The sequence below is a fragment of the Chiloscyllium plagiosum genome, chromosome 16 (genome assembly GCF_004010195.1).
Source record: "Chiloscyllium plagiosum isolate BGI_BamShark_2017 chromosome 16, ASM401019v2, whole genome shotgun sequence".
Lineage (NCBI taxonomy): Eukaryota > Metazoa > Chordata > Chondrichthyes > Orectolobiformes > Hemiscylliidae > Chiloscyllium > Chiloscyllium plagiosum.
Window position 1 is genome coordinate 4,145,694 of NC_057725.1, and position 15,466 is coordinate 4,161,159.

General features: G+C 40.9%; 1 protein-coding gene across 3 annotated transcripts in view; it reads right to left on the reverse strand.

The window, feature by feature from the left end:
* Positions 1-15,466, reverse strand: part of csrp3 (cysteine and glycine-rich protein 3 (cardiac LIM protein)) — a 43,680-nt gene that overhangs the window by 18,113 nt on the left and 10,101 nt on the right. For 2 of the 3 annotated variants that reach the window (XM_043705368.1, XM_043705367.1), the window contains exons 2-3: positions 8,365-8,503; positions 6,452-6,620 (exon numbers count right to left, since the gene is read on the reverse strand). In XM_043705368.1, the coding sequence (XP_043561303.1) occupies positions 6,452-6,620; positions 8,365-8,476 (281 nt within the window). In that variant the 5' untranslated portion in view covers positions 8,477-8,503. The remainder of the gene's footprint in view (positions 1-6,451; positions 6,621-8,364; positions 8,504-15,466) is intronic. The other variant, XM_043705369.1, reaches the window with a different exon arrangement.

Sequence of the window (15,466 nt, forward strand, 5' to 3'; positions counted from 1 at the left end):
CCGCTATTGGTTCAGCTAATATTCGAGAAGGACTCACTGACCAACCATTTTTAACCCCTCCACAAAAGTGATGAATGCCAAGATTATTTTGAGATTCCTTTATCACAAAACATTAAAATAACAGAGTGACTCCGGTCAGTGCACTGGCACAGGAAATCAGTGCCACTATGTGTCAGAGTTGGATGCTGATTCCTCCTGCATGTGTTTGCTTGGTGTCACAGAAATCAAAGGAACTCCTGCCATTTTCCTCTCCTCTCAGCTCAATGCCCTGCTCTCACACTGGCCACTTCACTCAGCATCCCCCTGCTCTGCTCACCACCTTACTCACTACCTCCCTGGCCACGCGGCACCTCAACCTTCACTGCCTCCCTCCCACTCACTACGTTGCCCCCTCACTCCTGAAGGTGGCAAATAGTGAGGTAACACTGTCCTGAGTGGGAGGGAGGCAGGGTTGGGTTTTGGTGTATTGTAGATGCACATTCAGATTGAGACAGACTAATTCAAGATTTGAATTTACTTATAATGTTGGAAAAAAGTCATTTCATTGCTACTGTTCTTTGACAGAAGCACCTCCCTAGGGATTGCTGACTGGAACACCACAGGCTCAGCACCTGCATGGCTGGTCAGTGCGTCTCCTAGTTTTGGTGGTGCAAATGCAGTCCCAGCTGATCTTAAAGAAAGCATTTCCCACAAAGTAAACGTCTTTTAAAACCAAGAGTCTATAAATGATCAGTTTTATGGATGTCCAATCAATGTTGATTCTATCTGCAGTGGCAGACAGAATATTAAAACTGCCTCGCACCACTTAGGTTGAAAAAGAAATGTTAGCTTTCTCAGTTTCTGCAGGAACGTGGTGTGCAGGGACAGGATTAGGTTTTGTTGATAACCATGATATCCCTGGGTTTGGTTGTGATGCACCACAATTATTGAATAGTCTATTTTTTAATATAACTTTTTCACAAGACATGAGCATTGCTGGATTGGCAGAGATTTGTCATCCACCCCTTATCTGAGGAAGGGTGCACTGACTATGAAGGGGTGAAGGTTTATCGGACTGATACCTGAGGGTGAAGGGCTGACAAATGAATAGAGATTGGATCCATTAGGACCATATTCAATGGGGGTTAGAAGAATGAGGGCAGTTCTCATAGACACCTATAAAGTTATAACAGACCTAAACACGTTAAATGTAGGAGGGATGTTCCCAATGACTGGGGAGTCCAACAGATCATAAGAAAAGAACAGAAGTAGTCCATTCAGCCCCTCTATCCTGCTCAGCCATTCCAAAGGATCATGGCTGATCCGACATTCCTCATGTCCACTATCCTGCCCTTGCCCTGTAACCCTCAATTCCCCTGCAGATCAAACATCTATCTACATAGAACATAGAACATAGAACATAGAAGCCAAAGGATCATGGCTGATCCCATATTCCTCATGTCCACTATCCTGCCCTTGCCCTGTAACCCTCAATTCCCCTGCAGATCAAACATCTATCTGTATCTAGCTAGTTGATGAAGGAGCAGTGCTCTGACACTTGTACTCTAAACAAACCTGTTGGACTATAACCTGGTGATGTGTGATTTTACCTTAATATTGCCCCTTTGTACAGTTTTTCTTCATTGAAATTAGATTCTATTGCTTTGTTCTGCTTCCAAATTGAACAGCTTCACATTTTTCCACATTATACTCCATTTGCCAACTTTTTGCCCACTTACTGAACCTATCAAGATTTCTCTGTAGACTGTTTGATTCCCTTTCCATAACCTCCATTGCCACCTAATTTTGTATCATCTGTAAATTTGGCTACAGTACATTCGCTTCCTTCCTCCCAGTCAATAATGTATGTTATAAACAGTTGTGGTCCCAGCACTGATCCCCGTGGAACCCACTGGTCACAGGACCCCAACCTGAAAAAAGAACTTCTTAACCCCACTCAATGTTTCCTGCTCACTCCCTGTCCATGTCAATGTACAACCTCATAGTCTAAGGACACAGGGTAAGCTATTTAGGACGGGGGTGAGGAGAAAATGTTTTCACCCTGAGAATGGGAAATCTATGGAATTCTCTGCCACAGAAAGTAATTGAGGCCAAAACATTGTATTTTGGCAAGAAGGAGTCAGATATAGTTCTTTGGGGTAAAGGGATCAAAGGGTATGGGGAGAAAGTGGGAACAGGAGACTGAGATGGATGAACAATATTGATCATATTGAATGATATTCTGAACTTTTTACTTCTTTATTTTTCTAATTTATTCCTATGACCTATAATGCTGGACTATTTATTCATTTACTTATCTATTTATTTTTGTTTTCTAAGAATTTGAGCTTAAGTATCTGTACCTAGGTACCTTCATACGTAAGTTGGTGCTGTATTGCAGCAACTGTAAACTTTTCACTATATTCATTTGAGTACGTGTGACATTTCCATTAAATTCAAGAATGGTGGAGCAGTTTGAAGAGCCCTATGGCCTGCTGCTGTTCCTGTTTTTGATGTTTCTATGTTTCCAATTGTCCAGCAGGCAGTTACAAGTCAACCACTTTGCTGTGGGACTGGAGTCACATATTAGCTCGACCAGGTAAGGACAGCAGATGTCCTTCCTTGAAAGGCATTCGTGAATTATTGACATCGCTATCTGGCTCCTATGTAAATGCTTAATTAGGTGAAGTGCAGACATAAGAACTAGGAGCAGGAGTAGGCCATCCGGCCTTCGATGATGCTCCACCATTCAATAAGATCATGGCTGATCTATTCATGGACTCAGCGCCACTTACCCGCCCTCTCATGTATCCCTTAATTCCTTTACTGTTCAAAAAATTATCCATTGTAGCTTTAAAAACATTCACTGAGGAAATCTCAACTGCTTCACTGGGCAGGGAATTCCACAGATTCACAACCCTCTGGGTGAAGGAGTTCCTTCTCAATTCAGTCCTCACTCTGCTCCCCCTAATTTTGAGGCTCTGGCCTCTTGTCCTAGTTTCACTCACCAGTGGGAACATCCTCTCTACTTCTGTCTTATCTATTCCCTTCATAATTTTATATGTTTCTATAAGATACCCCCTCATTCTTCTAAATTCCAATGAATATAATCCCAGTTTACTCAGACTCACCTCATAAGCCAACCCCCTCAACTCCAGAATCAACCTGGTGAACCTCGTTGTACCCCATCCAGGGCCAGTACATCCTTTCTCAAGTAAGGAGACCAAAACTGCACGCAGTACTCCAGGTGTAGCCTCACCAGCACCTTGTACAGCTGTAACATAACCTCCCTGCTTTTAAACTCAATCAACCTCTGGGACACCCGGACCAACCAACCCAACCACCCTGTAGCTCAACATTTCAATTCCCCCTCCCACTCCACCAAGGATATGCAGGTCTTTGGACTCCTCCATCGTCAGACCACAGCGAAACGACGGTTGGAGGAAGAGCGCCTCATCTTCCGGCTAGGAACCCTCCAACCACAAGGGATGAACTCGGATTTCACCAGTTCCCTCATTTCTTTGCCTGCTGGACAAACTTTCCTCATTCCTGAAGAAGGGCTAATGCCCGAAACGTCGATTCTCCTGTTCCCTAGATGCTGCCTGACCTGCTGCGCTTCTCCAGCAACACATTTCCATCTCTGATCTCCAGCATCTGCAGACCTTATTTTCTCTTTAAACTCAATCAATCTAGCAACGAAGGACAAAATTCTTTTTGCCTTTTTAATTACTTGTTACACCTGCCGACCAACCTTCTGCGGTTCTTTGCCAATGTTTGTCATTCTTCCCAGGAAGAGGTGGACTCCTTGTACGTGTGTGTTCTCTCAGTGCCCTGCAGTAACCCCCTGGAGTGGCTTTCAAAAGATGACCCATCCCAGGACAGTAACTGTCACCGGGCTTCCCAGCTGAAGGTATTCCAGCCTCAGCCCAAGTCCACAGGGACATTGTTAACAGTGCAACTGCCTGGTGATTGGATCTCCTGCTGTTAACCTTCCTCAGTGGGAGTAAGACTGACAAAAGCAGTGAAACCCAAAGCAAATTACTGCAGATGCTGCAGATTCAGAGTGAGAAATAGTAAATGCTGATGTTTCTCAGCTGCAAATACAGCAAGTAGTGAGAGTGGACAGTCAGAGTGGAACGACTGCCTCAATTGTTCTTCAATCCTTCCAGCTTTCTCTTGAACCAGAACCATGAACTCTCTGCACAGTTAAAACCTGACCTAATGACTGTTTCCAACATTCTCTGTAAAAATACATTGCACTTTTGTTTCACATTGCAACTGTGACAAATGGAGTGTAAAAAAAACACAGCATGAGGTACACACAAACACGATAATTAAATTGAAATGTGATTTGTTCCGTACTGCACATGTGGAGGCATTTATTCAAGTACTGATCTGTATCCATGTCCACACTGGGAGATAGACCAATACAGAATCTGGAGGTTGCATTTTAATAATGAATTATGATGGAGTCTCAGAAAACTAGATTGGATTTATAATGTATACACATTTTCCCCATACCTCAAACACATACGCAATATCTCCACATACATGTTACATATATCTCAAATACTCAGTTTGAAATAAGTATGATTCAAATTTCAATTTCAATTTTAGCAAATTCATAATGAATTATTTGAATTCTCTCAAGCCTCTGACAACACCTAAAGCTCTTTATCTTCCCAAATATTAATCTGTACCAAAACAGTCCCAGTAGTTTCTGGTCAGCAATGTATATGAGGGCATTATCACTTCTTTCGTAGAAAAAGTACAGCATAGAAAGAGGCCATTTGGCCTGACATGTTTGTGTCAGCTGTCTGCAGGAGCAAGTGCCAACTATCTGCCTTTTCTCCACAGCACTACAAATGGTTCCTCTTTTGATAATGATCCAATTCTTTTGCAAAAGTTGCTGCAACTCTAAGATAGTGCATTCCAGATTCCAACCACTCACTGCATTAAGAAAAATGCCCCGCCTTATTTGCTTTTTTTTTGCAGATCACCTTACAACGGTTTCCTCTGGGTTTCAATCCTTCCCAAATGGGTACAGTTGCTCCACATCCAAGCTGCCCCATTATTTTGTGTACCTCAACAAATTTCTTCTCAATCGTAATAAAGGGTAGTATCTCATTAATTTCTTGATTTATTTGTTGTAGTTGCAGACTAATTTTATCTGACTAATGTACTAGAACACATAGATCCCTCTGCACCCTGGAATTCTGCAGTTGTCCTCTGTTTAATTAATATTCTGCCTTCTTATTTCTCCTGGTGAAATGCACAATTCCTCTTTTTCCTACATTATACTCCATCTGCCAGATTTTTCCTCATCCACTCAACTGTATGTCCATTTGAAACGTCCTCATGGCCCCTTCACAACATCTTTGCATCATCTGTAACTTTCGCCATCATGCCTTCATTTCCTTAATTAAAGCATTGATGTAAATTGTAAAACATTGAGGTCCCCTGTGGGTCCCTGCTCACCACATCCTGATATCCAGTAAAGACTCATTTATGCACTCTCCATTTTCTATCAGCCCGTAAATCTTCTAATCTTGCTAATATTTAACCCACTGCACCTTGGGCCCCTACTTTCCATAACAACCTTTTATGTGACACCTTGTCAAATTCTTCTGGAATCCAAGTATAGTCCATTAAAGGCTCTCCTTTAATACACAACGCACATTACTCCTTCAAAAAACTCTAATAAATGAATTAAATTTTCTATCAGCCCGTAAATCTTCTAATCTTGCTAATATTTAACCCACTGCACCTTGGGCCCCTACTTTCCATAACAACCTTTTATGTGACGCCTTGTCAAATTCTTCTGGAATCCAAGTATAGTCCATTAAAGGCTCTCCTTTAACACACAATGCACATTACTCCTTCAAAAAACTCTAATAAATGAATTAAATTGTATCCCTTTGCAAAATCATCTTTCCGATTATCTTGCATTTTCCTAAATACCAAGCTGTAACCTGATTGAATGCCAATGGCAGCCAAACTAAATGGTTCCTTGTTTTTCTGTCTCTCTTCCCTCATAAGTAGAGGGGTTATATTTGTTACTTTCCAGTCCTTTCAAGAATCTCGTGAATTTCACAAAATTAACCTGTGCATCTACTACATCAATAGCCATCTTGCTTAAACCCATTTGGATCTGGAGACTTGTAATGTCAGAACTGAAGGCAACATTTCAGTTGAAGGTTAAAGCAGTGTTTTACATAGGATTAATGTAACTGATTGTGTGTTATTGCAGGTCTGGCAAACTTTGATTCCCAAACTTTGATTCTGTGATCTTCAGGGTTATTGCATTCTCTTAATGACCCTTCAATGATTTTTGTCCATATAACCTCCAGCCCCTCTGCTCTTACACTCTCTTTAGAATTGTACCCGTCATTTTATATTGTCTCTCCCCTTCCTTTCTACTAAAATGAAATCTCCATCCTTCAGAAATATGCTTTATATTTTAAATACTTACTGCTCAAGATGGGCGCCAGGACTCTCCAGGGTCTCAGAGCTAAGGGTACCAGCACCTTGGCCATAGCCATAGCCTTTTGGTCCGTATTTCTTGCCGTAGCAAGTCTTGCAGTAGATCTCAGCTTCGTGTGCAGCCACTATCGTGCTGTCCAGGGCTTTTCTACAGTTCACTGAAAAGCAACAAAAGCAGGAGGCTGATGGAAACCATGGTTGCTGGTGAATTAATTTATCAAACGAAACACCCGAAGTCTGGCTGTAATGAGAAAATTGGTGTATTAAGACAGAGTTGCACGCATAGTAAATGGGAAGAACTTTGGATAATATGGATATAATTTCAAGAACTGAAGAACTGTGGAGAGGATAATGATTTCATTTACATCAGTGGTGGAATGGGGGCAAAAGCTGGACAAAATTTAATGCAGAAGTGTGGAGCAATTAATTTTGATAAGCATCAAATGGTAAAAACAATATGGAAATTTTAAACAAACGCAGAATGCAGGAGAAACTCGGCAGGTCTGGCAGCATCTGCGGAGAGAGAAACAAAGTTAATATTTTGAGTTCTGCATGATTCTTCCTCAGAACTGGTCTGAAGTTTGATGAAGAGTCATATTGGACTTGAAGCATTAGCTGTTTCTCTCTCTCCATAGATGCTGCCAGACCTGCTGAGTTTCTCCAGCATTCTCCATGTTTGTGACATAAACAGTACATTGAAAAGGGGATGCGAAGCAGACGGACCAAGGTGATATGCACACAAATCACTGAGGGTGACCAGCAGGTGGAGATATTGCTTACACTAGCAAAAAAAGTTAAAAATCACACAACACCAGGTTATAGTCCAATAGGTTTCATTGGAAGCACTAGCTTTCAGAGCGCTGCTCCTTCGTCAGGTGGTTGTGGAGCACACGACTGTAAGACACAGAATTTATAGCAAAAGTTTACAGTGTAATGTAACTGAAATTCTACATTGAAAAATACCTCGAGTGTTTGTTGAGTCTCTCATCTGTTCGAATGACCATGATAGTTTCACTTCTTTCATATGTAAATCACAAAACATTTTTTAAAAGTAAATTCTCAGGTTAACTGTAAGAATTGGTGTCAGATTGATAATATGTTGAAGATGTTATGAAAGAAGTGAAACTATCATGGTCATTCTAACAGATGAAAGACTCAACAAACACTCGAGGTCTTTTTCAATGTAGAATTTCAGTTACATCACACTGTAAACATTTGCTATAAATTCTGTGTCTGACAGTCATGTACTCCACAACCACCTGATGAAGGAGCAGCGCTCTGAAAGCTAGTGCTTCCAATGAAACCTGTTGGACTATAACTTGGTGTTGTGTGATTTTTAACTTTGTACACCCCAGTCCAACACCGGCATCTCCAAATCATGACATGCAAAATATGTTGATTTTAGATTACTATCCAGCCAACCCAAACATGACATGAAAGAACTTTAATAACCACAAATGGGCAATAATGCAGCCAAAGGCAGCAACTTACTGTTGGTGCACATAGTTACTTGTGCTGTCATGTACATCATGTGTCTGTCCTCTACAATGGCTGCAAATCCACTAACTAACAGGAAGTGCTGCTAAACAGTAATGAGTTTCTGGTTTACAAAGTTGAAAATCACACCACACCAGGTTATAGTCCAACAGGTTTGATTGGAAGCACACTAGCTTTCGGAGCGCCACTCCTTCATCAGGTGATAGTCAGGTGATAGTTTCTGGTTTAGACTGTGCATCGGGTAATATGGGTCAGAATCACTGGAGAACAATCAGCTAATCAGACGAAAGGAATTTCATAGGTTAAAGCTTGGAAGGGCGGCCCTAATGCCAAACCCAACTTATTGTTTTAGATTGTCTCTCAGACCTTCTTTGGGGGGGGATATGATGGAAGAAGCTTGCTTACTGCAGATAAAGCAGATTTTGTGGAAACTTCTGCCGTTGCATTGAATCTCTTCAGCATGGTAGACTGTCTTGTCACAGGCAGCGCACTTGGCTCCACCACCCCACTGTGGCATCTTCTAGGAAAATAATGACCCAAAAATCTAGAAGACAAATCCAGAACTGATAAATAACCGAAAAATATGGACACAATGTATTCTTCAAGACCATAAATAGCTACCCAAAAAGTCTATAACCTTCAAAAGAGGACAAAGTTTCAAAACGTTAAGATGATTACATCTCCCATTATAACATCAGTCAAAATAGCAATGCTTTTCTTTACTGTACCTTTAAGACAGTAACAAGGCAGTTCACAGGACCAATTATTAAGCAAAATCAGTTTACATCTGTTGCACATACATTCAAACATTTAAGTGCAGCCACAGAGACAGACTTAAAAGAAAGAGAGAATGATTAAAGGTCAGGCCAGAGTTTGGGAGCTCTGCAGTGCAGAACCCAACTTCTGACTCCCCAAAGACTATCCACCAAGTACAAGGCACAAGTCAGGAGTGTGATGGAATACTTCCCGCTTGTCAACAACACTCAAGGTCATTACATTTTTCAGGATAGAGCAGCCTCCTGGATTAGTAGCCCGTCCACCACCTTCAACATTCATTCACTCCATTTCTGGCATACAATGGTTGCAGTGAGTACCATTTACAAACTGCACTGGAGAACATTCAGTCTGGCTTTCTTTTATTGGGAGCCAGACTCTGAAATCCTGTGGCTTTCTCTGGTCTGAGGTGATTGACCCTGGAGATGGACTATATCCAAGGAAAGGGGCAGTTGCCTGCAGGAGACTGGGTTTGACAAGGATTTGTTCTATAACTGCTGCCTTTCTCATGTATAACAATGTCACATCACTGTCGCATCCTGTTTACTCTCGACCACATGGGTGGTACCTGTCTGTTCTTGCATTGTGATTTATTTATTGAACAGTCACAAAAAATTTGATGAAATGAAGTTTGAATTAGATAATTCCAGGCAAAACACAGCAAAAGAGCTCTTGTGACGTAATGATGGTGTCCCTAGCTCTGGTCAAGCAGCCTGGGTTCAAGTCCAATCTGCTCCAGAGGTATGCATTTACATAACTGCACATGTTGTTTAGAAAATATCAAACAAATAGAAAAGCTAGTGAGGTGTTCCCTTCTGGACAGGGAAAGGGAGCAGAAGAGAAAACTGGGAGTTGTTTTTGTGCAATAGATTTACAATAAAAATTTTATAAATCACTGAAAGTCATTTGCTATCTAACTCAATGTAAGGACATTTGTATATGAAACAGTTGTTATTATGTGGCCACAGAGACAGACAGACTGGCCCATTATTTGGGCCAGTATTTATTGCCCGTCCCTAATTGCCCTTGTAAAGGTGAGTTGCTTCCTGAACCTCTGCAGTCTGTGGAACATCACTGCTCAGTAGAGAATTTGAGAATTTTGACCCAGCGACATCGAAGGAATGGCAATACATTTCCAAGTCAGGATAGTGAGTGGCTTGGAGGGGAACTTGCGGATTGTGATGTTCCCATGTCTCTGCTGCCCTTATCCTTCTGGATGGACTTGGTCGTGGGTTTTGAGGATGCTGTTTAAGGAGTTTAACAAAGTGTGCAGTGCATCTTGTAAATGGCACTTTGTAAACTGAAATGTGACCATTCCTGGGTTTCCAAATAATATATTTACTGAATTTAAATCCCATTAGCAATAGATTTTATAGCATGCAAACATCTTCACAATAAACATTTCGGTCTCTCATTAACAAAACAGAGTTTATTTCAACTAGCTTGCAGGAGGTGTTTCTTCAAATGTGTTTTGCAATGTTAACATCAAATTGCAGCGCAGACCTCCTGTGGCCAATTGTAATGTATTACAGTTCACTACATAATGGCAAGAAATTAAGTTTTTAAAATTTTACATACTGCCAGATTTAAAATCCAGTGTTAAGAAGATCCGATCCCATATTGTTATTCTTTATTTTTCTGTCTCCTGATATTTGAATGTCACAAAATGTCAATGTGTCTAACAGATATTGTACCATAATCTGTGATCAGAGTACCATTATCCTCAGACTATGCATGACAGCTTGAGTCTGTTTCCCAGTAGATAGCTTTATTGGAATTTATATTGTTGCTTGGTAGAAATATGCCACTATAAACAGTGGAGGACCAATTACATCGTTTGTTATAGATTAGTTTGCACTTCCAGAAATAAACAAATGGATACAGCCTAAAAGGGTGGTAAAGGCACAATCCCTCACGACAGTTAAGAATCATTTAGAGGAACACTTGAATCACCTTCGCATATGAGGCTACAGGGCAGGCACTGGAAAATGGGCTTAGAGTAGATGCGTGTTTCGTGACTGCAATGAACCAAAGGGCCTCTCTCTATGGTGTAAAAACTCTGGCTCAATAATATTTTACAATCTGTATTGGCGTCTTCTCCATTGAAGTATAATCAGTGAATGTGCTTTGAATATCTTTGTTGGTATATATCCCCTTAAGAAGAATTCAATCTAATTTAACAAAGTAAACTCTTTATTGTATTGAAAATATGATTTCCTGACATACATACCAGGCTTTCATATGAACAACAACCTGCATTTATAAAACATCTTTAACATATTCAAGACATACAAGGCTATGCATCAAGTAGTGGAAAATGGGATTATAACAGTGGTGTTTGTTTTTGAACAGTGCAATCATGACCGACATCTAATAACCTCAATTACTCAAATATCCCAAGGCAGCATAGGACATAACTTTTCATTAAAAAAATTCAAAGAATCTCTTTAAAACCTGCATGGATTTTTAAATCAAATACACACTACCCCTGTACAGCAAACTCTAAGCACTACTCTGTTGTTCAGAGAACTGTCAACAATTCAAGTGAAATACAAAGATTAATTCTTAAAGTCGCTCTCAGACAACAACACTGTTGACCTTATAAATGAGATATTCATAGGTTTGTTTCAAATTTGACTAAAAATGGTGAAGTGTTTTTTCCCACAAAGTTTTAAAATACATGTCCAAATTCGAAGACAAAGCTATTTAAGCATAGAGTCATAGAGATGTACAGCATGGAAACAGACCCTTCGGTCCAACTCGTCCATGCCGACCAGACATCCCATCCCAATCTAGTCCCACCTGCCAGCACCCGGTCCATATCCCTCAAAACCCTTCCTATTCATATACCCACCCAAATGCCTCTTAAATGTTGCAATTGTACCAGCCTCCACCACTTCCTCTGCCAGCTCATTCCATACACGTACCACCCTCTGTGTGAAAACGTTGCCCTGTAGGTCTCTTTTATATCTTTCCCCTCTCACCCTAAACCTATGCCCTCTAGTTCTGGACTCCCTGACCCCAGGGAAAAGACTTAGAATATAGAACAGTATAGCACAAGACAGGCCTTTCAACCCTTGATGTTGTGCTGGCCTTTTATCCTACTCTAAGATCAAACTAACCTACATGTCTTTCGATGTACTATCTTCCATTTACCTATCCAAGTGTCCCTTAAATGTCCCTAATGTATCTGACTCTACTACCACCGCTGCAGTGCATTCCATGCATCCACCACTCTCTGTGTGAAGAACCTACCTCTGACATCTCCCCTAAACATCCCTCCAATCACCTTAAAATTATTCCTCCTCGTGATAGCCATTGCCACCCTGGGAAAAAAGTATCTGGCCATCCACTCTATCTATACCTCATCATCTTGTACACCTCTCTCAAGTTACCTCTCATCCTTCTTCGCCCCAATAGGAAAAGCCATAGCTCCCTCAACCTTTATTTCTCCATTCTCTCTAAATCAAATACATTTATTACAGAACTGAACACTTTAGAGGATTACTTCCAATTCACATAAGGATATTTTGACTGCAGTTGCTGATCACAGTTCGAATCTTGCTAAATGATATAAATCTTTGACATTTTTACAATTGATTTTATTGAATTACTTGGAAAATCCTAGGAATCTGGAGAGAGTGTTTATTTTCACGACCCAATGCCAGCTGCTGCTCTGTTTCAGTGAGACAAGAATCGATTCCTCACAGACAGTGATAAGACATTATTGACTGCCAGGCTAGATAGATTAGCTCTGTCATCACAGCAGGGTCTGGTGCATTTTCCATAATGAAGACAGGGGATGCCTGGAATACCATGATAAGGTTCCAGGAATAGATGGGTTAGAAGCCAAACTCTGCTTCAAAGGCCTCACTATAGCTGGCACTGATTTTGTTACCACAACGCAAAATAAGTCACTACTTCCAAAATGCAGGATTTTCAGATTTTCTTTAGGAGCACTGCTTACCATGAGCCTCTGTTCTGCCCAATTTGTCACAGTACTATTCCTCCTTGTTTAAACTGCTTTCAGTCTTAAAATCAGATTAATTTTAAATTACTTCAAGTAATTTCATGTGTACAATGCAAAAGCTGATTTAAGATTCAATTGAAACAGACATCCTCAGCAGGCAGCCATCATTACAGCTGTTCTGCAGATGAAATGTAGACTCACAAATATTTAGTGCAATTTCAATTTGTCAGCTCCTGTGAAAATAAATTAAATTAAATCTTTATGAATATACCACTTATTTGTCCATGACTTAGTCACCAATGCTGATGCGGGGTCAGCGAGAGGATACCAATTATGTACTGACCAATGGTACAGCAGTTCATCTATTTGTTCTGGAGTTGTCAATCACCCTAAGGAAATGTTGGACAGATATCTGATAAAACATTAACATCCAGTAAACACACGCTCCACCTGATATTGCAGAGCCTCTTCTGTGCATTTGTATTAGAGAATTCAAGTCAAACAACAAGAACAAGAAAAATACTTGTTTTGAATTTCCAGTTGCCCCTTTCCCAAGTTTCGTGGTAAGGATGTTTCTCAGTTTTGAGAAAACTCTGCTCAGGACAGCAGTGGGAAGCAACCAGCTATGGTCAGACTGAAATTCCTAGCCAAAGTTACTTGGTTCATGTTAATTGGTGGAAGTACTTTGATCTTCAGAAGAGTTTCACATGAAGATTTCCACATCACCAGTCACAGTGATGACAGTGATCAGATTTGAAACTTCGCAAATGCCTTTCAGACCTTTTTCAAACTTCATTCACAGGATGTGGCCTGTATTCATTGCCCATCCCTCACACTCTCGAGCCCCCCTTGAGCTACTGCAGTCCATTTGGTTTGGGCACACCCACCGTGCTATTAGAGAGAGAGTTCCTGGATTTTGACCAGGCAACACTGAAGGAACAGCAATATATTTCCCACTTGGCATGGTGTGTAACTTGCATGCAGTCTTATATTTTAAGCACTAAGAAATAGAAAGAAGAAACACTTTTTAATGTAGTCATAGCCTGTCATTGACAAGTGTTTTGAGTTTGAGATTATTCAGATCCATGTTTAATGCAATGTTGTTGTTTCAAATGGGAAGTGACCAGAGCTTATACACATTAATCGAAATAAGATCCTGATACGGCTACACGTTGTGCCTCTCTTTTCATGATGTGGCACATAAATCTAAGAAGACACAGAAATGTTTTACTAGAGTGGTAACAGGGATGTAGGCTTCAGTTACTTGGAGAGATTAGAAATGCTGAGGAAATTCAATAGAGGCTTTTAAACTTATAAAGGGCTTTGTTGATGAGAAATTGTTTCCACTGACAAGAGGACACTAGTTTGAGATAATTGGGAAATGAACCAAGAAGAAAGGATGAAAAATTCTTCTACATTGTAAGGATGAAAGGATGGTGGAAACAAGATTTAATCATAACTTTCAAAAGTAACTTGGGTCTATTATTGTGTGCTCAAAAGAAAATGTTGCAGTGCCGTATTTGAAAAGTGCCAGGCACTATTTAGATAACACTTGCAAAAGAATTGATGCAGGCTTGATTGGCTGAATGACCACCTTTAGTGCTGTAACATTCCCTGAATGAGGCTGAACATGTCACAAAGTTGGGAAACCAATACTTTTGGAGACTACTTTTTCTGCAGACTGTTGTCAATCTTATTTTACTAGAAAGACGATGAGCATAACTCACCTGTTCATTTTAACCTAAGTATCCAGATTAATCTTATAGAAAACCTTTGTATTTCCACCCAGTGAACTCTCTGTATGACAATAATTGGTTACATTTATATAGGACATTATTATTTAAATAATGTCTCAAGGCACTTTGGGATAGCAGCAACAAAACAAATCGTTGAACTTAAGGGAAGAGGACACTACAAACATGATTAGAAATGAGTTTTTCAAAGTTTGTTTTGAAAAGGGAAATGGAGAGGTTTGTGATATAAATTCCAGTGAATTAGAAATAAGAACTAGCAGTAGGAGTAGGCCATTCAGCCCCTCGTGGAGAAAGTGAGGTCTGCAGATGCTGGAGATCAAAGTTGAAACTTTATTGCTGGAACAGCACAGCAGGTCAGGCAGCATCCAGGGAACAGGAGATTCGACGTTTCGGGCACAGGCCCTTCTTCAGGAAATTTCAGCCCCTCGTATCTGCTTCACCATTTAACACAATCATGGCTGATCTCATTTCAGACTCAACTTCACTTTCTTGCCCAGTCCTCATAACCCTTCATAATTAGTCTTTCTCCCCCTTAAATTTACTCAATGTCCTGGCATCCACTGCACTCTGGGGTGGGGGTTGGGTGGGAGTTGGGTGGGAGGGGGAGGTGAATTCCAAATATTCATCCTTCAAGAGAAGTCATATCTCCTCATTTATGTTTTAAATCTGCTACCACGTATCCTAAAACTATGACCTCTCCTTCTGGATTTCCTCACAAGGGGAAACATTCTCTCTACTTTGTCAGTCTCCTTTAGAACTTTGTATATCTGAATTAGATCTCATCTCATTCTGTCGTCGCCACAGCCACTTCCGCCCCCTGGGTTGCTGTTGCCACAGCCACTTCCGCCCCCAGTGACATCGCTAACCTGCACAACCACAACGCCGCATGTGTCTCCGCCCCCATGCCGATCTCCTTCACCATGCCTAACTCCGCCCCCACGCCGATCTCCGTCCCCGCCCCCACGCCCAACCCCGCCCCCACTCCCAGCTCCAGCCCCACACCAGGTCC